The following is a 27899-nucleotide window of genomic DNA, read 5'->3' as shown; positions in this document are numbered from 1 at the left end:
TAAACTGTTCTTTGCAGAAATAATGGGATGCCCAGGGGGATGGATTGGGTCCTTACGTAACTTTGGTATAAAATAGAGTACTGTTGTTGTCGGTGTAGTATTTTTTAGGAACAAATATTCATCCTTGCTTAGTAATCCCGATGCTTTCCAGGCCAATAATTTGCTGTAAAAACTTTCATATGTTAGTTTAAGCTTGGATTGGTCACATCGGCAATAACATTCTTCAACCGACAATTGTTTTTGTGCTTCTCCAATGTAATCTAGCTTACTCCATATTACAAGGTTACCCCCTTTGTCTGCATTGCGTATTATGATTTCTTTATTGTTTGAAAGTTTTTTCATCAATTGGTGATATTTTAGTTCTTGTTTATTTTTTATTTTGCCCTTTCGTTTGTTCGTTTTGTAGTTGAGCATTTTCAATTCCTTAATTATTTGTTCATGGTACACATCGATGTTATCTCTTGGCATAATAGGGACAAAGGTGGAGCGAGGTTTAAATGTTTGTCTTTGTCTAGAAAGTTCTTCACTTGTACTCATTAGGTCCTCAGTATTATGTTCCAGTGGTTCATTGCATGCTAATGATTGTAGATCTCTAAGCAATGCTCTGTCCTGGCTCGCGAGGTCTGTATATATTGCGGCATCCTCTAGTAATGGTGAACTTGCTGATGCCTGGTTCTCCAATTTATTAGCTGTGTTTTTTAAGAGGTGATGTTTTTTTAACTTCAACTTTCTGATACCTCTATAGATGTCCATTCTAGTGGATGCATAATCAAAAGAACTTTCTGGTGCATACGATAGACCTAAGGACAGCAATTGTCGTTCAGCTTGATTTAGAACTACATTGGACACATTTGTAACAGTGATGGTTGTTTCCCTTTGAGTATGTGGATTATCACTGCTGTTTATTTCCTGTTCCACCGCCTGGTTTGGTATCTGCTGGTGGTTTCGCCTTTTGCTTTCCCTTCGCCTTTCTCTACGTTTGCGTGGAGCTGGATTTTGTGGTTGTGTTTTTTGGGCGCAGTGTCTGTTTGCTCTCCTCCACTAAAAAATCCAGTTCTTCCACTAGGGAGATAGTTGTTGGAACTCTCCTTTCTCTTACATCCTCAGTTTCACTGTCTACTGCTGAGCTCCAGTCCGAGGCAGATGAGTCTCCCTGTACTGCCCCTCGTTTGCCTTGAACTGTATTTTTTGATGCTCCGCTATATTTTGATATTTTTAGACTTTCATATTTTTTTGCGAAAGTGAAAATCCTCCAGCATTCGTAGTCGGCTTTATCTCTGTGTTACTTGAAGGTCTTTCGTTCTCTTATTTTGTCCTCCTCCTTTTTTAATCGTAAGGTCATTTCTTTCCTTAGTTTGTTTTCTTCTTCACTTTGTCCCATTTGTTTAATTTCCTCATTTAGCTTTTCAATTTGTGCTTGTAATTTTAACCTGTCTGACTCCGCATATTTGACAAGTATAATCATCAGCCTCCTCGATGACTCCAGGTTTGTATCTGCCCACTCCATCATTTGGGGGTCAGGGGTCTCATAACTTGGCGCTATGAGTATACGCAATCCCCTGGGTATGCGCCCCACATCTAAGTAATGTTGTAGGGAGCGGCCCTCCCACCACTTGCTTTGTTCGCTTTTGTTTAGCTTCTCCAAAGCACGAAATTTGTCCCGGAGCGTGTTAGATGTTGTTGCCCCGCTCGCTGCATTCTGGGCATTGTAGTTCTTAGGCGGGGAATTTTGGTTGTTAAACATGTCTACCGTGGATGCCTCGCGGTCCCTCAATGTGTCTGCCAACATTGCACAACCTTGTATATTTGAAATCTGTAAACTCGCTGTCCCTGATCGGTGGAACTTGTCAATGTACCTTACAAACAATCTGTAGCATAGTTTTGGTACACCCTTCACCCAACGTAATCGCGCTGCAGTCTCCTCCTACCTTTGGCTTCAGACAGCTGCTCTCCCGCCTTCCGACACAGGTACGTTGTCCCGCTTACTTTTGTAGGAATGTTCCTCAGATTTCGGCGTTGTTGGGAGGCTGTTCACAAAAATAAATCCTCCTGGATAACGCTGCCAATTAACCGTCTGTTGCCAGACGGTGTCTTCCTTTGGTGAAGTCAGCCCTTGTGAGTATCGAAGGGGGGGGTCCGTGTGAAGCGGTCGCCAGTAGGTAGATATAGTTAGGACCTAGTTTCCATAGGAAAAGCAAGTTTTTTTGTTTTGCCAATAACTTTGGTGTTGTTTGATGAATCTTCGCAAAACTTTCAAAACTAATGTCCCATCTCAGTTAGCTCCTGTCCTTAAAGTTTCGGGGTGACTCGTCAAGTGGGGGCCGAAAAAAGGGGGGTCCCAAAAACGCGTTTTCCCCATGTTAATTCCATAGGAAAAATTGGAACAGACTACAGCCCGAACTGCTGAACGGAATTACACCCAATTTGTCAAAAAGGTAGCCCTTGGTTCAGAAAGAGATCTTTTTTTAATATGGTGTAAATCCATTCAGTAGTTTCTGAGAAACTTAAAAAAGAAAAATATCGATATCTGAGCTCTGAGGAGGGTTCGCGAACCCTCCAGAGCACGAGCTTCACTCTTAATTGGCTGCCAACACTCCAAACCAGGCACTGTTGGCAGCCATCTTGTGACTCGGTAACTGAGAGAAAGGGTGAAACAAAGATAAAAAACATGAAAAGGGGGCAGGTACAAACACCCTGACCCCCTGGGCCTGCTCAGTGGGTCCCACAAAACTGCAGAATTTGCGCTGGGGTCGCGAATCCTGCTGGACATTTAAAATAAAATGAAGCGCAGGTTCCCGCCCTTCATTTTAATGAGGCCCCTGGTGGGCCAGATCCCGGGGGCAATGCCAAAATAAAATAGCGGGACCCCGAAGCCCCGGGGACCACCACCTCCCCAGGGCTTCTTTCAAAATGAATGCGGGGAATGCCACCTCCCTGGGGCTTTTTTAATTGTATGTGGGTGGCCCGCGCCCCCCCGCAGCCCCGGTGATCGCTACCTCCCCAGGGCTCTGTTTAAAAAAAAGGAAGAAAAAAAAGAAGTGGGGGGGTGTGTGTGGGGGTGGGGGTGGGGGTGTGTAAGTGACCCCCCCACGCCCTGGGGACTACCACCCCTCCGGTGCACTCTTTATTCATATTCAGGGGTCCGTTACGGACCCCCTGCCCCGGAGACCACCACCTCCCCAGGGCTTTGCAAACATGGGGAGGGAGGGCCGCGCAGCCTCCCTCCTGGAGTGCTTGATGGCCTTGGGGACCTCCACCCCCCAGGGCCGGCTCCTGCAATGTCCCGGGTGCCCACCCCTTGGACATTGCTGTTTGGTATGGCAGGGCGGGAGCTGTGCGGCTCCCTCCCTGTCATAGCAAACTCTGCTTTGCTTCATTGAAGCGAGAGCAGGGAAACATGCTCTTGCTTCAATGAAGCAAAGCAGGATTGCTTTTGAGCAAGGGGAGCTGCATGTCAGCAGCACCCCTTGCTCAAAAGCAATGCCGGCTCCTGCTGGACAAAAGGGGGTGGTGATGGACGGAGCATCTGAATCAATCAAACACTCACACCCAGTCAAAAGATCTGGGTTTAATCCATCACCGTTCTTTAGCCCACTCTGCCACCCCAGTTCAGAGGCGGGGAACTGGCGGGACCGTTGGGGCATTGGGGCTCCCCCCATGGTCCCCAACGGAGAGGCCAGGCCTCAGGGAATGGGGTCCCTGGGGCCAGAAGTGGCCTGGGAGAGGGGCCATGTGTCCCCCGCCCCCCATAAGTAAAATGTATTTAACCCGGGGCCATAATTATCATGAGGAGGGGGGCCACACTGCCTAATGGCGCACTGGTTGTAGGGCAATGAGGTCCTCTTGTGTCCTGAGGACCTCAGGACAAAAGTGAACTTCATCACCCGAGCAGCAGTGCGCCAAGAGGCGCATTTGCACAGTGGTGTACAAAGGGGGCGTGGCCTCGGACCACGTCTCTGCAATCCAGCTGTGTGGCGCTTAATGGAGGTAGCTGGCGGGCAAGTTGGCATCCAAGGACCCTCAGTATTCAAGGGTACTTAATCCCCCAACTTAGAACTCACCAGGGGGTTTGTTTGCAGAGTGGTGGAGAAAGGGGGCATGGCCTGTGTCCACCTTTCTGCAATCCAGCTCTGTGTCGCTTACTGGCGGGCAAGTTGGCCCCCAGGGACCCTCAGTATTCAAGGGGAATGAATTCCCCAACTTACAACGTGCCAGGGGGCGCGTTTGCAGAGTGGTGGAGAAAGGAGGCATTGCCTAGTCTGTGAAGTTAGCAATCTTGCTGTGTGGGACTTACTTGAGGTAATAGGAGGGGTAGTTGGCCCTCAAGGTTGACGTTGGGGGCTAACTACCCCTCCTGTTAACTCCAGTAAATCTCACACAGTGGGATTCATAAGAGGGGTTCGGAGGCCCCGCTCATCTTTCCACCAGTCTGCAAATGCGAGTGCTATGTTATAGTTAGAAATTCGCATTTAAAAAACCTTTGAAATTCACTGAAAAAAACATCGGTTTCAGGGACTTTATAGTTAGAAATTAGTATTTAAAAAACCTTTGAAATTCACTGAAAAAAAAATCGGTTTCAGGGACTTTATAGTTAGAAATTAGTATTTAAAAAACCTTTGAAATTCACTAAAAAACCATAGGTTGCAGGGACATTATAGTTAGAAATTAGCATTTAAAAAAACCTTTGAAATTCACTGAAAAAACCATAGGTTTCAGCGACATTATAGTTAGTTGGACATGTCACTCGTACAAAACCAGAGAAATTCAGCCGTTGGCACATGTGACTTTTTATGCTGAAGAGGTCATGAGTCAAAAGTTTGTTTTCTTATTTACATGCTTTATAGGGTTAGCGCCCCAAAATGTTTGACCATTATCTCTCTGGAAAAGAAAGGAAGTCTGTCTCCCTTTCAAGTCTAATTCTTCTTGCCTCTCCAATTTATTTGTCTGTGGAACAAAAAAGGTGCCAATTATGATAGATATTTCTCCCGCCATGACCAACTCTAGTTTGACTGAGTAACTCTCATTTAAATGCAAACTTCTTTCTATTCTCTTTCCTTACTCGAGATAGGTTGATAAGCCTTTCTAAGAAGTGCTGGACCAATTCTCCTAGGAGGACTTGTGATGTCAGATCAAGGCTCCTCCTCTTGAACAAAACTGTCTGGGTGAATCCTGTGCCTTCAGTCTGTGCTACTCCATTCTTGTCTGTCTCTCTGTCCTCTCTTGTTGTGATTTATGACTGTTGGCTGCATTAATGTGTTACGGTCAAGTGACGTAAGATTCATCATAAATACACACAGACCCATTCATTAACGTACGTTTCTTCAGTTTGTGTCTTGGGCCAGTGCGGTGTATGAACCTTCATAGACAGTCATAAGAACTTTCTCATGAAATGTTGAGTATGCCGTATCTGCTTTGCTGAGCGTCCTGGCTGCAGAACTTTGGGCACTGAACCTTTCTGGATTAGGTTGACTGCACAACCCTGGGTTGAAGTGGTGGTACCACAAGTTTGGGTCTCCTCTAGTTTCCACATCGTTATAAGTTCTCAGAAAGGGGATCTAGCACTTAGCAATGTATTTTTGATGCACACCTTCAAGTCATATGCTGAACCCCAATTAGGTATGCATAGTACCAGCTAGGAGCACATTTGGAGTTCAGTGTCTTTATTGACCAGCTTCTGTTTCATCAACAGATGGGCACATGGCCAAGTAATAGTTTAACAGCTAGCAGTATCAACATGTAAGCAGTAGTACTCTTTGCGCTGAGAATAGTGCTTATACAGTGATCATTTTATTTTATACATTTTTATCTTGGTTCCCTAATAAACAACTTTCCAGTGAAATGTGCTTTGAACATGTTTGTGTGCAACAATTGCTATTATATTTTTATTGAAGAATACTTAAAAATCCACCTTGCACTTGATAATTCTTCTTATAATTCTTCAAATCTGTTAAAGTTAAGATATTAAAATCTATCATGGGAGTATGATTCCTAATATGTATTTTTACTTTATTCCTGAACAGGTGCATATAAACTGTGATGAAAGCACCTTGACTTATTTTGCTGATCTTCTAGCGAGGATTGCCTCCATTGACAAAGGCCTATGCCTTCTTCTGTATGGGGAAAAAAATAAGTCTTCCAAGGATAGGTAAGAACTTCCCATTGATAAATCACATTATTGCCTCTCATAACGACATTGACAGTTTGTTAAAGCTTGCATACAGTCAGCTTAATACATTTTAAACATTTGAAATTTCGTAACTTATGTTTTACAACCTGAAATACTACCGAGCTCATCTTGGGATTGTTTTATCTTGTTTTATTTCACCATTATCCATTGAAGTTTCGGCAGGCTTTCTGTTTAGTGGCCAGTTAACTAAGCCTTTCAGTGAGAGTTTGGGTGAAGGCAGGGTTTGCTCATTCATTTCTTTTTTATGTCTGGCTTGACGAGAGGCGTATAATCCTCCCGCCTCTCCTCCTGTTAGGTGTTTGGTGTATCAGTCTGTTAAATGCTTCTTTTGGAATGCATGAAGGTCCATTTTATATCTGAAAATTAGACTTGATTGTGCTGTTTGTCACGTTGAACTCTTTTTCCCATGTATGCACTCTACACTTAAAGCTGTCATTTTTGCTATTTGTTCACAGCATTGGTAAAACCAATAGGGCAAGCTTTAACCTGGTAAGCAGCATTTGTGCATGCTATGCATGTGGCCTTCATTTGTGAATGGCTGTATTTTCATGCGTTGCCAGATTAAAGCCGGACCTATTGACGTTACACGTTCTTTTCTTTAACTGGACTAAAAACATACTTCTAAACGTATTTGCTAATAAAACATACAGCTTAGAAATATTTTCAAATAGGGTGTCTAGCAAATTATTTCAACATTTTAATGACTGCTGCAATAAACAGGAGCGTTTTCTTCTGCAGCAGAAAGTACATGTGTTGGCAGAAAATATCATCCAGGAAATCTTGTTCCTAGGGACGCACTGGCTACTGAGTAGAAACATGCCTGTGTCTCATTAAAAATGGCACCTAAAGGTGGAATGGTGCCCAAATGCAACCGCAGCCAAGTTCCTGCTCAAAAGACTGGTTTGGAGATAGTACATTCAAAAGTGGAGAGAGCAGTCTTCTCAGGATTACTCTGTCACAAAAAGGATCCTTCATGGATGACTCTGTCTTGAAATGTGAGTGGGCATTTATAGTGTAAGTCTGAAGTTCTTACCTGAAAAGAGTGTGCTTACTGTATTATACTTAACAGGTTAAACTGCACCAAAGTGCAGTATAAAATGGATCCCAAGAGCAGATTTGTTTGCAATTTTCATTAATGCACTCCTTCTATCACTCGATCCCAGGCTTTTCTTGTCCCACTGAGCCAAGTTAATTATCCTGCTGGGCGGCTGGAGGATCACAGGTCGCCCCACCCAGTAGGCCCATTTACCAGTGCTTGGGCCTGTTCCTGGGATAGGAAGGGTAGGGTTCGAATTTGCATGTGCTGATTACTTTTTAAATTGCACCAGACCTTAGAGTGCTCATCCCAATGAGGAGAAATGTGAAAGGCCAGAACTTGGAAGTCGATCACAGGATTGGTTCACCTTTGAATTTTTGGAGGGAAGGGACCAGGGAGGCGTGGCTGTTAGGGGAATCATTTCAGGCTGTCAGAGAGGTCTTTCAGTAAATCACTTTAATTCTCTATCGTGAAATGTCCCAAAATGCTGTGCAGCAAGGTTGTGGAGTGGTGAAGTGTCAACCCAGTAATAGACAGAGGTACCCACCTTCTGAAACTGTCCACCCCCACTTAAAAACCTCTACAGAGTGGAGAGGGAGAGGAGGGAGAAAAGATAGTTCTCCAGTATTTGGGATGTCTTTCATAGATTCACATGCCTGAATCATTCCCCGTCGTCGGAGTGGGAGTCACACGGTATATAAAAAAGCAATAATATGCCTGTAATAACCAAAAAACCTTGGTAATAAACAACCAGGAAGTAAAGTAGCCCTAGCTATAGGAGCAAAAGCTCCCACACTCATGACTATCCTAGTCATTTTGTATAGACCAAACTGCAGCCAATCAGGCGACAGCACCCACCAGAATGTTCTCCCCAGAGGCTCAGGCTCTCAGATTTTCTACCGCACGTCGTGTGAAGGGAGTCTCCCTGAGCTCTGCTCAGTTTCTTCTTACTTTGGTTGGTTTTTTAATCTTCAAAGGATGTCTACTTCTAAATCCCTCTTTAGGGCTTGTGATTCCTGTGGAAAGCTAAGGCAAAAAATGCATATACTGTCTGTATCCGGATCATGAGGCGAAGGAATGTAAAATCTGCAGAACCGTCCCTCAAAAGACTCTCAGGGACAGAGAAGGTCGTCTTCTCCTGTGGCTTCAGAGGATAAAGGACAAGGATAACCCTGTTTCAGAGGTAGGGAGCATTGCCTCGGGGTCTTCTGTTTCCTCAAGGAAGAGGAAAACTGAGTTGAGGTGTCTTCTCCCAGGGCGAAAGTGTTGAAGAAGGCCCAATCCTCTCAGGATTCTGGCTTGCCTACTACTTCCAAGAAGGTGTCTCCACCTGTGAAATCTGCGCCCTCAGGGAAGACTGGGAAATCTACAGTTTCCAAAGCAGCTACTCAAAAAATTTCACCTCAGATTACACCTCTAGCTACAGCAGAGTCAAGTACAGCCTCATCGTTGCCATCTCTTCATGTGGCCACTTCTTCCACTTCAACAGTGACTTTTTCCTCACCAAGATCAGCTATGGTGATGTCTTCAGCCTCCTCACCGTCGACGTTGGTTCAGGTACAAATTAGACCCATCCCGTTGACGAAGATAGTTCCATCGATCGTCGACGCTCCTCCGTCGACGGGAATCCTGAAGGTACCGTCGACGAGTTCTTCGTCGTCGATTCAGCCGTCGACGAATATCCTGCCGTCGACGAAGAAGGCCTTACCGTTGACATCCTCGTCAACGAAGTTTGCGTCGACGACGTCTGCGTCGAAGTTTCCGTCGACGACACCCTCGTCGACGAAGTTACCGTCGACGAGGATGTCGTCGACGAAGTTACCGTCGACGACATCCTCGTCGACGAAGTTACCGTTGACGAAGAAAATTATCCCGTCGACAAAATCCTCATCGACGAAGCAGACACTTCCGTCGACGAAGAAGAAAACAATCCCGTCGACGAGTTCACCGTCGACGAAGCCGTTACCGTCGACGCCCGCTCCGTCGACGACGGATCTGGCGACACGGGGGAATCAGGCTTGACATCAGCACCGATGGCTCCGTCGACGCCTCCACTGTCAACCTTACGGCAATGCAAGTGTGGTCAGCTAAAACATCCACTATACCTTTGCCATCACCGGCTACCACTGCTTCGCTTCTACAGAAGCGTGGTTCATCCTCCACAGCTTTGTCTCCTTTAAAGCTGCCAGATAAATTACTGGATTCTGAAGAAGAGGAATCCTATGAGGACGACACTTTCCGTGCGGCCAGGAGCCCTTCTGACTTGCTCATAAAGGTTCAAGATATGGATCAGGAGGAGGAAGAATTTCTCCAGGAACACTCTGGTCAGGAGACTGGGTCTGCGCCTAACATGCAAATGCCTATGGATTTATTCCAGAATCTCCAATATATGTTGAGCGATTATTATCGCAGGTTTCCGCCTTCAGAATCGGGTGATTCTCATGTCTCTACGCCTAGGCCAAGAACATCTACGGCAACTTTACAACCGCAAAAATCAGTTTCTCAAGTGACCACTGAGGAAGCACGACCCACAGTACCTTCTTCACCAGTGCCTTCTCATCAAGCAGGGGGTGAGAATTTTTCGGAAGACAAACAAGAAGACGGTGAATTGGACGACAAGTCCGTATCGTCGGAGTGGGACGACTATCAGGCACAACCCCCCTTTCCAGCGGGCCCGCCTTCGGCAGATTCTCCGCCGGTGGACATTGCCAGTTTTCACAAGATTATGGAAAGAGCTACGAAAAGGTTCCTCATCACAATGGAAGCTAAACAAGACGAATGCTTCCTATATGATTTTAAGGATTTGCCGCAGAGACAGAGTTGGTCTATTCCAATCATTGACTTTATATGGAAGGAAGGTCTGAAAATAATGGCTACACCAAATTCTCTACCCACAGTACTACCTCGGGTAGATAAGAAGTATAGAGCACCTACTTCGTCACCGGCATGCCTTATTGGTCAGGCTAAGACGGATTCAGTAGTTAAACAGGCAGCTCAAAGAAGAGCCAAGAATCCATCTGCACAGGTCTCTGCTCCCCCTGATAAAGACGGTAGACGTCTTGACTCGATAGGGAAGAAGGTGTCAACTATTGCGGCAACCACGGTCCGAGCCGCAAATTCACTTGCAATACTTGGGAGGTATGACAGGCAGATATGGTCTAAAATATTGCCTTTCATCGAAAAACTTACAGAACCAGATAGAGCTGAAGCAAAAAATATCCTACTAGAGGGAGAGAGCGTTTCATCGGAAATAATTGATGCTGCTGTGGACGTGGCAGCAACAGGCTTCAGACAGCTGGCGGGGGCAGCTGTTCTCCGGAGGCAAGGCTGGTTAAAAGCTACATCTTTTCGCCAAGAGGTCCAGAACAAGATCATGGACATGGCCTATGATGGGGAGTTCCTTTTTGGACAACATGTTGACGAGGGTGCACAGTCAAAATATCGATTCCCTAATATCGATCTACAGTAATACCGAGTTGTAAATATCGAATGTGAAGAATATCGAGGTCAAGAATATCGTTGAACAGAATATCGACTCTAAGGTAAGTAATATCGATTTTGTTTATATCGATGTAAGTAATATCGAAGTCAGTAATATCGATATCAATTATATCGATGTCACTAATTTCGATGTTACTAATATCGATATTTGTTGGTTGTTATGTATTTTATTGTGTATTTTATGTGTATGTGTTATGTTTTTGTTAAGTATTTTATTTGTTATAAATTGTATGTGTACTATTTATTATATTAAAAATGTAATTTTTAATTAAATGTTATGTTTTCTTACTGGAGCGGGTTGTGGGTTTTTTAGGGGAATAGGGTGGGAAGTAATTTAATTATATTAAATTATTATACATTTTTAGTAATTGTAAATTAATTTGATTTAATTTTTTGCGTTTAAGTTCTGTAGCGGGATGTGGGTTTGTAGGGGAATTGGGTGGGAAGTAATTTTATTGTAATTAAGTAATTATTTATTTTTGATTGGTATTGATGATTATTTTATTTCTAATTAATTATTAATTGGTAATTAAATATTTTAATTGGTAATTAATGTAATTAATTGGTAATTAAGGCTTGTAATTGCTAATTGCAATCTTTAATTGGTGAATAATTAATTTAATTGGTAATTAAGGTTTGTAATTGGTAATTAAATCTTTTAATTGGCAATTAATTTTATTAATTGGTAATTAAGGTTTGTAATTGCTAATTGCAATCTTTAATTGGTGAATAATTAATTTAATTGGTAATTAAGGTTTGTAATTGGTAATTACATTTTTTAATTGGCAATTATTTTTTTTAATTGGTAATTAAGGTTTGTAATTGCTAATTGCAATCTTTAATTGGCAATTAATTTTTTTAATTGGTAATTAATTTTTTGAAATTGGTTAATATATTTTATTGTTAATTAATTTTAATTCATTGGAAATTTAGTTTACAAATTGGTAAATAATTTCCTATAGAAATACATTTAAATTACTGTTTATCATTTTTTAATTGTTAATCAATTTGTATTTATTATTATGTTTTTTGTTTTGATAAATAATTTAGTGTTCAATATTATTTGGTTATTTATATTAATTAATTAATATTTATTGGTATTTATTGGTATTTATTGTTCATTAATTATTTAATTGTAATTATGTTTTTACTAATTATCAATGGGGATTAGCAAAAGATGTAGTTATTTAAAAATTAAATTTTTAATTATTTTATTTATAACATTTATTTATAAGTATGTGATATTTAACTTCTACACTATCCAATGCTTTCCCTACTGGTGCATTCTCTGGATTGGGAATAATAATGTTTACCCCTACACTATCCAACCCTTTCCCTATTGTTGCACTCTCTGGAGTGTGAATACTAATTTTTACCCCTACGCTATTCAACGCTTTCCCTACTGTTGTATTCTCTGGAGTGGGAATAGTAATTTGTACCCCTACACTAGCCAACGCTTTCCCTACTGTTGCACTCACTGGAGTGGGAATAGTAATTTTAACCCCTATGCTATCCAACGCTTTCCCTACTGTTGCACTCTCTGGAGTTGGAATAGTAATTTTTACCCCTACGCTATCCAACGCTTTCCCTACTGTTGCACTCTCTGGAGTGGGAATAGTAATTTTTACCTCTACTCTATCCAATGCTTTCCCTACTGTTGCACTCACTGGAGTGGGAATAGTAATTTTAACCCTTACGCCATCCGCTTTCCCTACTGTTGCACTCTCTGGAGTTGGAATAGTAATTTTAACCCCTACTTTATCCAACGCTTTCCCTACTGTTGCACTTTTTGGAGTGGGAATAGTAATTTTGACCCCTATGCTATCCAACGTATTATATAATTAATTTAAAAAATATTAAAAGTATATGTAATTTTTTTAATTTATTAAACATAATTATTTACTTTTTGTTTATGTTTCTGTTTTATGTTTGTAAATGTCTTTTTAATTTATATTTTTTATTAATTTATTAAATAATAAAATAAATATTACAACTTATTGTTAAGTACATATATATTATATATTTTCTGTATATGTTTAATTAATGTATTATTATATATGTATTTTGTATTAATTTTAAACATTATTAGATATTTTTAACTATGTTGAATTTATTTATTAGTGTTATTTACTTTATTTTACATTTATATTTTAACAGAAAAAAAACTATATTTTTAACATCGATATTTTTAACATCTATATTTTATTTTCGATATTTTTGTACTTACCATGTTGTAGATAGGATGCCGATATTCTTGCCTTCGATATTTTTGCTTCGATATTCCTGTAGGTCGATATTTTGTAGGTCGATATTTTGTCAGTGATTCGTTGACGAGGCTTTGCAAGCCATAAAGAAAGATACAGAGACGGCACGGTCGCTGGGCTCTCTACAATTTCGAAAGTCTTCCTTTCGTGGCGCAAGAGGAAGAGGCAATTTCTCTAACAGAGGAGGTTATTCACAGGAATGCTCCTACAGTAACACCCAAGGAAATCAAAGATACCAGCCATACCGTCAACAAACATATGGCCAAAGGAGAAATAATTACTCTCAATCAAGAGGAACACCCTCTTATCGAGGAAGAGACAACAATAAGAGCAAGTGAGAAACACATCCTGCCACCACTTTGTCCCAGCCTGAAGCAAATTGGAGGAAGAATATCCCGATACTATTCAAATTGGTCCAAGATTACCACGGACAGATGGGTCCTGGACGTGGTTTCCAGAGGTCACATTCTCGAATTTGTCAAAGCCCCTCCAAATTCTCCCCCAAAAGGACCACCTCCAGCTCATATCAAAGAGCTGTTTTCCCAAATACACTCAATGATTCGGAAAGGAGCAATAGAAAAGGTACCTCAACATCAGAGGGGAACAGGATTTTATTCAAGATTTTTCCTGATCCGCAAGAAGTCGGGAGAATGGCACCCCATCCTCGACCTGCGTGCCCTCAACAAGTACCTAAAAAAATTATCTTTCAGAATGTTGACGCTACAAGAAATCCTCCAGTTTCTCCTAGTAGAGGATCACATGGCAACACTCGACCTTCAGGACGCATACTTCCATGTGCCCATTTTTCCCAGACACCGGAAGTTCTTACGGTTCAGAGTGGCTGGCAGGGACTTCCAGTTCAAAGTACTCCCCTTTGGACTACGTCCAGCCCCCAGAGTTTTCACAAAAATGTTGGTCCCGGTGGCCGCACACCTGAGATTAGAGGGAGTTCAAATTTATCCCTATTTGGACGACTGCCTTTTAAAGGCCAGTTCCATCGACTTGGCAAAAACTCACGTTCAGAGATGTCTATCACTATTCCAGAGCCTGGGTTTTTCGGTGAATTTCAAAAAGTCTCACCTGACTCCATTGCAGAGGAAGTCCTTCTTGGGAGCCACGCTGGACACAAGACTCCCCCAAGTGTTTATATCAAAAGAAAGGCAGGTGAAGATTCACAAGATGGCCTCAGCACTACTAACAAGAAAGTGCGTTTCTGTTCGCAAGTTCAAGTCTTTCCTCTGGATGATCTCATCCTATATTCCTCTCACCCCCAACTGTCGCCTGCGAATGAGAACCTTACAGGAGGAACTCAGTCGTCAGTGGGTGCAAATAACAGGCTCATTCGAGGACATCCTCAAAATAACCCCTCGGATGAGAAACTCCATCCAGTGGTGGGGGCAAGGAAGAAACTTGAAGGTGGGATGTACATTCCAGGCAGAAGGACCCAGATTCATCGTGACCACAGATGCTTCTCTGGAGGGCTGGGGCGCCCATCTGCAAGGGATGACAGTCAGTGGCAAATGGAGAATGCAGCAGAAAAAATGGCTCATAAATCTGCTGGAACTAAGAGCCATTTTTCTCGCCATGAAATCCTTTCAGGCGATCTTGGAGGGTTCTATGGTGTTGATATGAACGGACAACACAACCAGCATGAATTACCTGAACAAGCAGGGAGGCACAAGATCGGCCCGGTTATCCCATCAGGCGCAGGAAATTTGGAATAGGGCCTTGGATCACAACATCAATCTGTCGGCGGTCCATGTCCCAGGGGTTGCCAATGTCCTAGCGGACTCACTCAGCAGGTCCTCCGGAAGCAATCACGAATGGGAGCTACATCAACCATCCCTGGATCAGATATTCCAAAAGTGGGGTCATCCCGACCTGGATTTGTTCGCAACAGATCAGAACCGGAAATGCCAACGCTTTGCAAGCTGGATTCCCCACAAAGACTCGTGCGGGGATGCCCTTTCGATGAATTGGTGTCGAATATTTGCATACACTTTTCCGCCAATTCCATTAATTCCCAAGATCATCAGGAAGATGAAGAGTCAACCATGTCGCCTAATCCTCATTGCTCCATGGTGGCCCCGGCAATATTGGTTCACCGAACTTCTCTTCCACTCGGAGTGCAGGCCAATACAACTGCCTCGAATACCGAATCTCCTGACAATTCAGAGGGGCAAGGTGTACCATCCGGATCCAGTTTCTCTGAAATTATCAGCTTGGCTCCTCAGCACAATGAATTCGCCCACTTAGACATTCCTCATGATTGTCAAGAGGTTCTAGCTAACGCCAGAGCACCATCAACGATTAAGACCTACAAGCTCAAGTGGAAGCGTTTCTGTGCCTGGTGCCAAACTGTTGATCTGCATCCCATTCATGCTAGACCAGAACAAATATTGCCTTTCTTCCTGCAGCCGGCTAGATCGGGTTTGGCGCATTCAAACCTGAAGGTGTTTCTAGCAGCCATTTCCCGAATCCGTCAGGACGGATAGAACTCTCGGTTTTCTTCAAGAATAATCCAGCAATTTTTCAAGGGTCTATTTCGTATGTTTCCTCGGATTCGACGACCACCTCCTGTTTGGCATTTAAATGTGGTGCTAGCCCAGCTCATGCGTCACCCCTTTGAACCGATCCATAAGGTTGACCTTAAGTTTATTACTTGGAAAGTCTCCTTGTTATTGGCTTTAACCTCTACCAGAAGGGTCAGTGACATTCAAGCATTCACGTCTAAACCGCCTTTTTTACAATTTACCTCTGATTCGGTGGTGCTGCGGACCAATCCAAGGTACATGCCCAAGGTCCCTTCGGACTTTCATTTAAATGAGCTGGTAATCCTCAAGACATTTTTTCCAAATCCACAATCACCGGCTGAACGAGCTTTACACTCCTTGGACATCAGGAGATGTCTCAAGTTTTATCTTTCAAGAACAGCAGCTGTGCGCAAGACAGATCAGTTGTTTGTGGCCTATGGCAGACTGCGCCAAGGCTGTGCAGTATCCAAACAGACTATCGCCAGATGGGTCTCGTCAACAATTGGACTCTGTCATCAACAGGCAGGAAGACCCTTACAGGCCTTACCTAGAGCGCATTCTACAAGGGCAGTTTCCTCTTCCACTGCTCTGTTTGCTGGTGTGCCTCTTCTGCAAATCTGCAGAGCTGCAACGTGGTCCAATAGACACACTTTTACGAGGCACTACTGTCTGCACTCAGCAAGTGATGCAGATGCTTCGGTGGGAAGAGCAGTTCTTCGCAATCTTTTCCAATAAGGTGAGCCTCTGTTCTGCCGCCTCCTCTATGCTCTTTTTAGACGGTTTACAATGTCTTTTGCATTTTATCATTATGCATGTATACTATGTCACAATTAGCGTCTAGGAGCATTATGTTATGAGTACTGCTATCTATTCTGATTCAGGCATGTGAATCTATGAAAGACACCCCAAATACTGGAGAAGAACAATAGTTACTTACCTGTAATCTGTGGTTCTCCAGTATTGGTGTCTTTCATAGATTCACATGCAACCCGCCCACCTCCCCTCAGAGGCTCCCTCAGGCAATTATGTTGGTTTCACTCCTATGCAAGAAAATCTGAGAGCCTGAGCCTCTGGGGAGAACATTCTGGTGGGTGCTGTCGCCTGATTGGCTGCAGTTTGGTCTATACAAAATGACTAGGATAGTCATGAGTGTGGGAGCTTTTGCTCCTATAGCTAGGGCTATTTTACTTCCTGGTTGGTTATTACCAAGGTTTTTTGGTTATTACAGGCATATTATTGGTTTTTTGTATGCCGTGGGACTCCCACTCGGACGACGGGGAATGATTCAGGCATGTGAATCTATGAAAGACACCAATACTGGAGAACCACAGATTACAGGTAAGTAACTATTGTTCATCTCGCAGGACCCCGTAGACATCTACACTCCTGTCTGTGGTGCTGGAGCACCCTGGATGTAGCCTGAATGGCACAGTTTGGAATCACTTCCCCAGGGGCCATTGCGCAAGTGGAAAGTGTGGCCGGAAGGGGGCAATCGTGGAGGCCCCTCTGCATTGATCAATTCATCTCCACGGGCCACCAGTTCCCGAGCACCAATAATAACAATTATAAAAAAATAAAAATAACTGAACACAGCCCGCTTCCTTTTGGGGATATATCCCTAGGGTTCCCAGTTCCCGGAGATGAAGGATTGTGATAAGACACTATTAATGCAAACTGTAAAATTGTTCTGTCAAAATCTTATTATGCCTATCTCGTTTGGACTTGGATACAAAATAAAACTAAACAGTATCTTGCATTGCTTATAATACAAACACAGCTTCTGTTTTCCTCCAGTCTTATAGGTGCTCATACCATCGCCCAGTTTACAAAGAAGCTTTTGAGCGAAGACGTTTCTTTTTTCTCAGATCCTGAAATGCTGCCAGTTATAAGAGGAGCCTTCATTTTTGTATGCCGTCAAATGTACAACACATGCGAGGGTCTACAGGTCCTAATGCCATATGGTTTGCATCAAGCCATTTCAGAAGCTTGGAAACAGGTAATTTTTTGCAATCTAAAGAACCCACTTTAATTACAGTTATTAGTTGTTTTGTCTGATATGGGATATAATATTGCAATATTAGTTGCAAGAGTTTTTTTCCTGCTGAGTTCAAGATGACCTACTGAAAAAGGCAGCAATAAAACCTTTGCTTCACTGTTTGGAGGTGAGAAACAAGATTACATACAGGGAAATATGGAAGGAAGGTCATATACTGGGTGAAAGAAGGACGCTGCCTCCAGTCATGCTTTTCCTGCAGTCACTGAAAACCCATTGCACGTAGCCTAATGCCCCAATTACCTCTTATTCTCAGTGCTTATCAATAACAGTGTTCCATTAATTTTAATATTTGTTTCTATTCAAGATCGGTTACACACTCAACTTGTTCTGAGATTATAGAGATTTGCCAGCATTTTGGACTGATCACATGGCCTTTTAGGATCACTAGCCCGAAGGGCTTCACTATACCCTCTGAAGTCGGCTACTTCCTGGAAGTAGCTCTGGGAAGCAGGTCTTTCAGAAATAGTTTCCTGAAGTGTCCTCTTTACTTTGTTACTCTACAGCAAATTATCATTTCAAGACGGCTGCAGATTCTGCCATTCCAAGATGTCTGCCAAAATCAAATTTCTATTTTTGGTTGGTGCCAAATTTTGCCTCTCTGGATGCCCCTTCATATGATCTAGGTATGAAGCATGTTCGATACTCCCTTAAGAAACATTTCTTCCCATTTATGAGCTCAACATATATGTAAAATGCTGTGATTGTCTGGAACACAAGCAAGTGGGATCATTGTTGGGACTGAACAGAATGTAGGAGAATGCAGGCTCTTGTGCCACGCTGCACGAGACTCTGTCAGACACTGAGATAAATATACCAACTTTTAACTGATGAGAGTGCTCAGAAGGAGAAAATACTGTGCACCTTATGCCACCGTTCTACTCTAAGAGGTTGAGCGATGCAGTCTACAATATCACATGCCATGCAAAGTTGTAGGATTTTTAAAATGCTTCTTTGTCCTTGGTACCTGTGATTTTTCCTTACAAAAATGTTGTGGTGGTTTCAGTGCTGCAGCAAAAGCCTTATTGGAAGTCACTGAAAATGAAGTTGAGTACCAGATATGTAAATAGTTGCTCATTCACCTAAATCTGAATTATCTTTATCAACTATGGGAAGTTTTTGATTGTCTAGTAATTTGCCTCTGTCCCTGCATTGGGTTCTATAAAAGTCTGGTAATGATGCTGTGTTTTTAGGTCCAGGGTGACATTACCAGGTAAAAGGCACGTATTGCCCCTTTTGGTGGCGAGAGGGGCCAGGATACAAAGTTCCATTTTCGTGATGCTTACATGGGCTTCTCAGTGGGAGAGGTTACATAATGTATTTACTTCTCCAAATCTTTGTGACAGATGTTTACAAGACCGTTGAGAACTTGTAGAATGAGGAGGAACAGATAAGCTCATCTTTGCCAAAGTGCAGTGTGTGCACTTTTTGCCATAGGCAGGGTGGTGGAGAGATTTTATTTTAGGTCGAGCCTAGTGGCAGCGCGCAAACAATCCATCAATCATTTGTAGAGTGCACTAATCACCTGTGAGGGTCTCACGGCACTGAGGGGAGAGGGGGGCAGCTACTGTTCGAACAGCCAGGCCTTGAGTCGTCTCCTGAAGGTCGTCGGGTCCTGAGTCTGTCGCAGGTGGGTGGGGAGGGTGTTCCATGTCTTGGCGGCGAGGTAGGAGAATGATCTGCAGCCGGTGGTCGTCCTGTGGATGTGTGGGACGGTGGCGAGGACGCGGTCAGCGGAGCGAAGCTGGCGGTTCGGGGTGTAGAAGGTGAGTTGTTTGTTGAGGTATACTGGTCCAGTGTCATGGAGTGCTTTGTGAGCGTGGATGAGGAGCTTGAAGGTGATCCTCTTGTAGACTGGGAGCCAGTGCAGGTCTCTCAGGTGAGCTGTGATGTGGGTGTGGCGGGAGATATTGAGGACACGTCGTGTGGAGGCATTCTGTATGCATTGTAGTCTTTTCTTAAGTCTGGCGATGGTTCCTTCATAGAGGGTGTTGCTGTAGTCCAGTCTGCTGCTGACGATGGCTTGGGTGACTGTCCTTCTGGTTTCAGTGGGGATCCATCTGTAGATCTTGCGAAGCACGCGGAAGGTGTTGAAACAGGAGGAGGAGACGGCGTTGACTTGCTGGGTCATTGAGAGTGATGAGTCCAGGTTGAACCCTAGGTTGCATGTGTGGTCGGTGGGTGTTGGTGCGGCTCCCAGTGCGGTTGGCCACCTAGAGTCGTCCCAGGCGGACGGGGTGGAGCCGAGGATCAGGACCTCTGTCTTGTCTGAATTCAGTTTCAGGCGGCTGTTCATCATCCATTCGGCGACAGCCTTCATTCCTTTGTGGAGGTTGTTTTTGGCAGTGGCGGGCTCCTTGGTGAGAGAGAGGATCAGCTGGGTGTCGTCGGCGTAGGAGACGATGTTGAGGTTGTGTGATCGAACGATGTTGGCGAGCGGTGCCATGTAGACGTTGAAAACGGATGGGCTGAGGGAAGATCTTTGGTGTACGCCGCAGGTGATCTGCGTGGCTTCAGATCGGAATGGAGGGAGGCGGACCCTCTGGGTTCTATTGGTGAGGAAGGAGGTGGTTCAGTACAGGGCTTTGTCGCGGATTCCTGCATCGTGGAGGCGTGTACGTAGGGTGTGGTGGCATACAGTGTCGAAGGCGGCCAAGAGGTCCAAGAGGATGAGGACAACGGTTTCGCTGTTATCCAGCATGGTCCTGATGTTGTCTGTGGCAGCGATGAGGGCAGTTTCGGTGCTGTGGTTCCTGCGGATCCCGGATTGGGATGGGTCAAGGGTGTTGTTCCTCTCGAGGAAGTGGGTCAGTTGCTTGTTGACGATCTTCTCAATGAATTTAGCTGGGAATGGGAGCACTGCATGCACTGCTTGCTTTGCGAGACTGCTGTAGTACAGTGTGGGAGAGAAGCCGCGTCCACTCTCCTCCCAAATTTTTCATTGGCTTGTGTCATTATCTTTGTAAATGCTGCCTTCGGATTCGTTAATAGGCTTGTTAGTCCCTCCTTAGTACCGACTTGTCTTCATTTGGACCCTCCCATGGCGACTGGCCCTTTTACTTCGGTTGTTACATGGGACCTGTTATTTAGTCTGTAAGCACTATTTACTTTATTGAGTTTCTTTTACTGCAGGCCCGACAGGCGCTGCTTCAGCTGAAACCGCTTGTGGTTTTTAAGCAACACAGCCGTCCCCGTAACACGGGTGCCTGCTTTCAATCACTTTAATCCGGCATTATCTTGTGTCTGTTTCAAACCCCCGCTACCCCCAAGTAAAATGGATTTAGAAATGATTAGCGAAAGTTATGTGAATTCCAGGTAGCACATAATCCTGTGCTAAAGAGCTGAAGCTGATAACCGCACATCTGTTACATGTCATCTGTACTAAAGCCAACTGACGGGTTGTTTTAAAAACCTGTTTTATTAACAACACCACCACCACCAATACCAACACCAATACCACCACCACACTTATCAATACCACCACCAATACCATTACCTCCACCAGTACCACCACCACCAATACCACCATCATCAGTACCACCACCACCAATACTAACACCACCACCCCCAATGCCACCAATACAACCACCACCACCACCACCAATACTACCACCACCACCACCACCACCACCGATACCACCACCGATATCACCAATGATTAGCGAAGGTCATGTGAATTCCAGGTAGCACATAATCCTGTGCTAAAGAGCTGAAGCTGATAATCGCACATCTGTTACATGTAATAAGTACTAAAGCCAACTGACTGGTTGTTTTTAAAAACCTGTTTTATTAACAACAACACCACCACCAATACCAACACCAATACCACCACCACTAATACCACCACCACACTCATTAATACCACCACCAATACCATTACCTCCACCAGTACCACTACCTCCACCAGTACCACCACCACCAATACCACTATTATCAGTACCACTACCAATACTAACATCACCACCCCCAATGCCACCAATACAACCACCACCACCACCACCACCACCACCACCGATATCACCACCACCAATACCAACACCACCAATACCACCGCCGATGCCAATACCACCATCACCAATACCACTGCCAATACCACCATCACCAATACCACTGCCAATTCCAATGCCAATACCACCACCATCACCAATACCACCACTGCCACTAATACTAATACCACCACCACCAATACCTCCACCACCAATACCTCCACCACCAATTCCACCACTAACAATACCAACACTAACAATACCACCACCATCAAAACCACCGCCACCAATACCACCACCAATAGTACCACCACCACCACTATCACCACCACCAATACCACCACCAACACCACCACCACCAATACCACCACCACCAATACCACCACCACCAATACCACTACCATTACCACCACCACCAGCATTTTCAATACCGCCACCTCCTTCAATACCACCACCACCAAAACCACCACCACCAATACCACCACTAATATCACCACCATCAATACCACCACCATCACCAATACCACCACCACCAGTACCACCACCAATACCACCATCACCACCAATACCACCACCACTAATATCACCAATACCACCACCATCACCATCACCACCACCACCACCAGTACCAATACCAAATACCACCACCACCACATACCACCACCACTAATACCACCACCAATACCACCACCACCAATACCATTATCACCAATACCAATGCCACCACCACCAATACCAGTACCACCATCAATACCAGTACCTCCACCAATACAGGTACCACCAATACCAGTACCACCACCACCAATACCACCACTAATACCACCACCAAAACCAATACCAACAACGCCACCACCAATACCACCACCTCCAGCAATATCACCGCCACCAATACCACCAATGTCACCACCACCAATGCCACACCACCAATACCACCACCACCACCACCAATACCAGCACCACCAATACCATCACCACCACCAATACCACCACCTCAGCACCTCTTGCTCACTAGTAATAGCAGGGGCACTGTACGAGGCCATAGCTGCAGCCAAGACCATCCCTCCCTCCCTCCATGCCTGCCATGAACCACAGCCCGCCCTGCACCAGGAGGTGAAGCCAGGGCCTTACTACAGCTGGCGTGTTTTTTATTAGGCCAAAGATAGCAATGACATTACACAATGCCACACTGCACACTCAAATCACGGAGAGGGCAGGAACTAGCTACCCCCTCCCGCTCTTCCTCCTGGGCCGCAACAGTATAATCACAGAACGAAAGATGGTGGAGTGCTTTGTTAGTGTTTATAGCTCGGAGCATATGTAACTCTCACTTCGCACTTTGTGTCTGCGTAATTTACAACACTTACACATCTTCTTCACTGCACTATTTATACCTACTTTGAAGACGTTGCAGGCCGGTCTCTTCCTCTGATATTTACAATCTGGGCATTTTATTACAATGCTATAGGTCTTGTATTTGCTAGAGTTTAAGCTATTAGTAATGTGAATGACAATGCCTTTTATTTATGTTTTAAAACCCAAAACATACATAAAAGGTATTGTCATTTACAATGCCAATAGCTCAAACTTGTGTCAATGCGAGACCTATTGCATTTCAAATGCTTGTTTAGTTAAAGACGTGTAACCAAACCTGTTGGGAGGCTGCAGCTGTACAGCACTCCCAATACCAAGGTAGGTGTTATTTGGGGCAGCTCTTGTTCTTCCAGGATCTTTCAAGAGTCCTGATTTTGCCAACTCTGAGTGCATATCTAAGTCTCCCTCTTGGAGAAGCTGAAGCTCTTTCTCCTGGAAGATTACTTCAGAATAACCGTACAAACATTAGTCCTCTCTCCTCTGGGCAGAGATAAAATGCTCATATGATGGGTTATGATGAACAGATGGTTTTAAACATGTAAATTAATGTTAGTTATGCAACTATCATTTATTTGACAATGTGTGTTAATGTAATGTATCATTTGTTCTTGTGAAAGGTAGTTTTATTCTTGGCCCTTAAGTTTATATTATTCTTGTAGCACTCCAAGATGGCAGATATTTTGGGACACATACCAGTGACCCATGTTACTTTCCTTTTCCTATGTTGGTTGTACTGTAAGCACTATTTGTATTTTTCTCCGTGGCCTCGCTACCTAGACCTGTGACCAAAAAAATCTGATGAAAAATGTCAGGACACCTTAAACTAAGCGTTTATTTTGAGTGCACTTGCCTCTGTTCTTACAGAATTGTTTGGAGATAGCTGTGTGTATAATACAGGTACTCTTGTCTGTGCATGTACTGATGAAAAAAGCAGCCCCAGAGCGAGATTGTGGCAGTGCGGTTTCATATATGCATACATATTCATCATATAATCTATCTGGCTAACTGAGTGACTTTGTAAATGATGATGGTTGTCACAGTTATAACTTACAATACGTTATCAAGTGGTTAGTTTAAAGGAAATACAAGCCCAGGAAAGCATGAAGTAAAATATCTGCCTAGGAATTGCTGGATTTTCTGGACCATGAGACATTGTGCAATCTCACTCAATTGATCAATTTAGGAATAAGCACCCTTTGGTGGTTGAAATGGATCAAAGTGTGATTGGACCTAGAAAGAATACATCAATAATGGGAACACACGTATTATAATTTGAATGGATTAGATAAGGTAATCTACATCAGCTTCATTGTAAGAACAGCCATTAATGGTAGCCTGATTCAGCCCACATAATGAGCACAGCCAATATGTGTTTCTTCCTTGGAATTTTGGAAAGGCTGCAAGTAGGCACATAACAATACAGTGTACAATATTCATGAACATTTTACTAGATTACCATAGTGACAATCATATATTACTGACTTTAAAGTAGATCCTGTGGCATCCCAAGCACAAAAGTACAAAGTGAATGGTATTAATGGGCAAAAGATTCACAGAAGTAAAATTCAGAATATCAACAAAAGGATTGAGATAGTAGTTGTCCAAGATGTCGCAAACTTCCTGCATTTAAAATCCCAGATAGTACATAAATGAAGAAGGAGTCTACTGTAAAAAGTAGTAAATTAAGGAGAATACCTATGCAGAAGATTCCAGAGCAATGTACTGTTTTAGGAAGCTGTGAAATACAAAGTAGAGACGGCTTTAGCAAAAGATTATTTGAGATATACTTTTTTTTTTTTTTATAAAATTTTTATTTTGCAGTTTTAAGTACAAACAGTAACACAGAAAGGGTCATCCAGGTGATACACAGTCAGCCTCGCAATGACACCGAATCAAGAACATTGTCCCCATGTATGGCACAGAAAGTCTGCGCCACGTGATGATAGCCATAGCATCAGCAGATCGGTGAGGCCAGCATCCACATCGGTCGAGGCGGGCGCCAAGGGGAAGGTTCCCCAATCCTACGCTCTGTACAATACAGCCAAACAGCTACGGAACCTGCAATGAGCAGTAGACACCCAGAATAACCAGAACCGAGAATTAACAAACCCCCCCCCCCCACCCCCCCCATGGTGGTGACCCCCTCACACAGACACATTCATTCTTCTCCAAACTAGACCTGAAAAAGATGCAATGACCTCAAGGATGCCGGACATACAGCGGAGGGCAGACCTTTGGATAGAAAATCAACTAATGGACCCCATTGGAACTGAAAATTCTTGAAGTCACCCAGGAAGATATCCGCCATCCTCTCCATACTTAGAAGCTTCCAGAGTCGTGCGTGCCACAGAGAGATTGCCGGTGCCTCCTTCTTTTTCCAGGCAGCAGCCAACGTAAGCTTGGCGGCGCCCAGACAAAGCCATAAAAAAATGTTGTCGGCCCGAGTCTGGTGTTCAAGACCGGGTTCACGCAATCCCAACAGAACAAAGGCAATATTATCCTCTACGGGATAGTGAAGGATGTCCCTGATATGCGAGAGGATCTCCTCCCAGAACGGCCTAATCACTGGGCAGTCCCACCAGATGTGGCGGAAGTCCCCGAGGAGCCCACATCCCCTCCAGCAGAGATCAGACGTGGCCGGATAGATGCGGTGAAGCCGAGTAGGGCACATATACCATTGCGTAAGCGTCTTGAAGTGAGCCTCCCGCAGGTGGAGCGAATGATTAAACGCCGTCATGTCCCGCCACAAGGCTGACCATTCCGCATCTGAGATGTCTCTCCCCAACATGGTCTCCCAGTGGCCCATGTATCGGTGCCTAGGCGTCACCGCCGATTTAAGCAGAAGCTGGTATAAAAAGGAGATGGCTCCCTTCAGGACAGTCGTCCGCAATATGAATGCCTCGAACGGTGACGGAGGCCTCGTCGCCGCCTCCAGTATCCCAGGCGAAGTGGCCCAGTGATGCAGTTGGAAGTGACGAAATCGTTCAGCCTCGGAGATCCCGTAATCCCTCATGCAGTTAGCAAAGGTAAGGGGTACCCGCCCATGGAACAGATGAGTCAACGCCCGGCAGCCTCCCTCCCTCCATGTATCAAAGACCCCTTCCCGGAGCGCCGGAGGGAAAGCTGGGTTGAAGTGTATAGGCGTAAATGGCAATGGGAAGGTAGTCCATCTCTCATCCGCAGCCAGGGAGTCCCAGACCTTCAATGTAGTACCCGTAGGCGTACTGATATAAGCATTCACCGGGCGGTCCTTCCTGGGTTTCCACGCTAAGTCCCAGACCGACCTGCCAGCTACACTCCGGTCCATATGCAGCCAATGTTTCTCTGACGTTTGCTGCGACCACTCCACCAGCACTCTCAATTGTGCCGCTTTATAGTAAAGCTGCAGATCAGGAAGTCCCATTCCGCCCTCGGATCTCGGCTGTCGTAACACCGTAAACGAGAGACGTGCCCGGCCACCTTGCCACACAAATCTCAGTATCTGAGTCCTGAGATGCCGAAAAAATTCGGTATGGAGAGGGATGGGTAAGGCTTGGAATAAATATAAATATTTGGGGAGGAGAACCATCTTAACAGCATGTATTCTGCCCAGCCAAGATATGAATTTTGGTTTCCACTTCTCCAACTCCACCCGGGTCTTCACTAACAGGGGCGGGAAATTGGCCGAAAAGAGCCCGCCAACCGTCGGGGTCAGGTGAACCCCCAGGTAGACCAATGATCCAACCGCCCAAGACAGAGGAGTCAAGGGCATCACACGTTCCACCTCTTCCGGAGAGAGAGTAAGATTCAAGATATGGGATTTGCCATAATTTACTTTGAAGCCCGCCACCGTCTCATAGGCCAGCAGGGCTTCCCGAAGGCATGGCAGCGAACGTTCCGGCTCCGTCACCGACAACAAAATATCATCCGCGAATAGCGTAATTTTGTGTTGCTCTCCTGTGAACGGAATACCCCGAATCCCCTCATGCTGTCGCACCGCCATCGCTAATGGTTCAATACTTAATGCGAACAGTAGCGGGGAAAGGGGGCACCCTTGCCTGGTGCCCCTGGAGTGCGGAAAAAACTCCGACACATGCCCGTTCACTGTTACCCTAGACCTCGGGCAGCTAAAATTGGCCCTCACCATAGTGATGAATTTTTCGGAAAACCCGAAGGCGGTCAGTGTGTTAAAGAGGAAGCCCCAATCCACTCTGTCAAAGGCCTTTTCGGCGTCCAATCCCACCAGCACCGCTGGAATGCGGAACCTGTCGGCCTTTTCCAGTAAATGAACCACCCTGCGAGTATTATCGTGGGTCTGGCGCCCCTTGATGAAACCTGATTGGTCCGGGTGTATGATCGCTGGTAGCAGATCCTGCAATCTATGCGCCAGGATCGCGGAGTATAATTTAGCGTCAATATTAAGTAGCGCTATGGGGCGGAATGACGCACATTGGGCGAGATCCTTCCCGGGTTTTGGCAGGACCGTAATCACCGCCTCCGCCAGGGAGCCCGCCGAGGAGCCGGACAGGGCCATGTCGTTAAAAAGAGAGGTCAGGAAGTCACACAATTCAGTGGCGTAAGATTTATAAAATACCGCCGTATAGCCATCCGGCCCAGGCGCTTTGTGTAACTTCAAGCCCTTAATGGCCTCGAGCACTTCCTCCCTGGTAATTGGTGCATCCAGCAGGCCATTCCACTCGGCGGAGATCCGCGGGAGGGGCAATCGCCCCAGATACTCCTTCTGAGCCTCCTCGGCGAGCCTATCTCCCGTATATAAGTCCGCATAGAAGCGTCCAAAGATAGCCGCCTTTACCCCATCCTCGTGTTGCAACACACCGGCCTCATCACGTATCCCTCCAATATATTCGCGTTCCCTCTTATCACGGAGTTGACGCGCCAGGTGCTGTCCCACCTTATTCCCACCGGAGTAAGAGTGTCGCCCCAGCCTCAGCATCGTAAGTTCAGCCCTGTTATTGTAATGTGCCCGC

General features: G+C 44.7%; 1 protein-coding gene across 2 annotated transcripts in view; it reads left to right on the top strand.

The window, feature by feature from the left end:
- Positions 1 to 27899, top strand: part of TBC1D32 (TBC1 domain family member 32) — a 940667-nt gene that overhangs the window by 376346 nt on the left and 536422 nt on the right. For both annotated transcript variants that reach the window (XM_078648467.1, XM_078648468.1), the window contains 2 exons: positions 6021 to 6145; positions 17317 to 17518. In XM_078648467.1, coding sequence (XP_078504593.1) covers positions 6021 to 6145; positions 17317 to 17518 — 327 coding nt within the window. The remainder of the gene's footprint in view (positions 1 to 6020; positions 6146 to 17316; positions 17519 to 27899) is intronic.

This window comes from Lissotriton helveticus, chromosome 6 (genome assembly GCF_964261635.1).
Source record: "Lissotriton helveticus chromosome 6, aLisHel1.1, whole genome shotgun sequence".
Classification (NCBI taxonomy): domain Eukaryota; kingdom Metazoa; phylum Chordata; class Amphibia; order Caudata; family Salamandridae; genus Lissotriton; species Lissotriton helveticus.
Note: the sequence above shows the minus strand (reverse complement) of the source record. Positions and strands in the feature narration are given on the sequence as shown.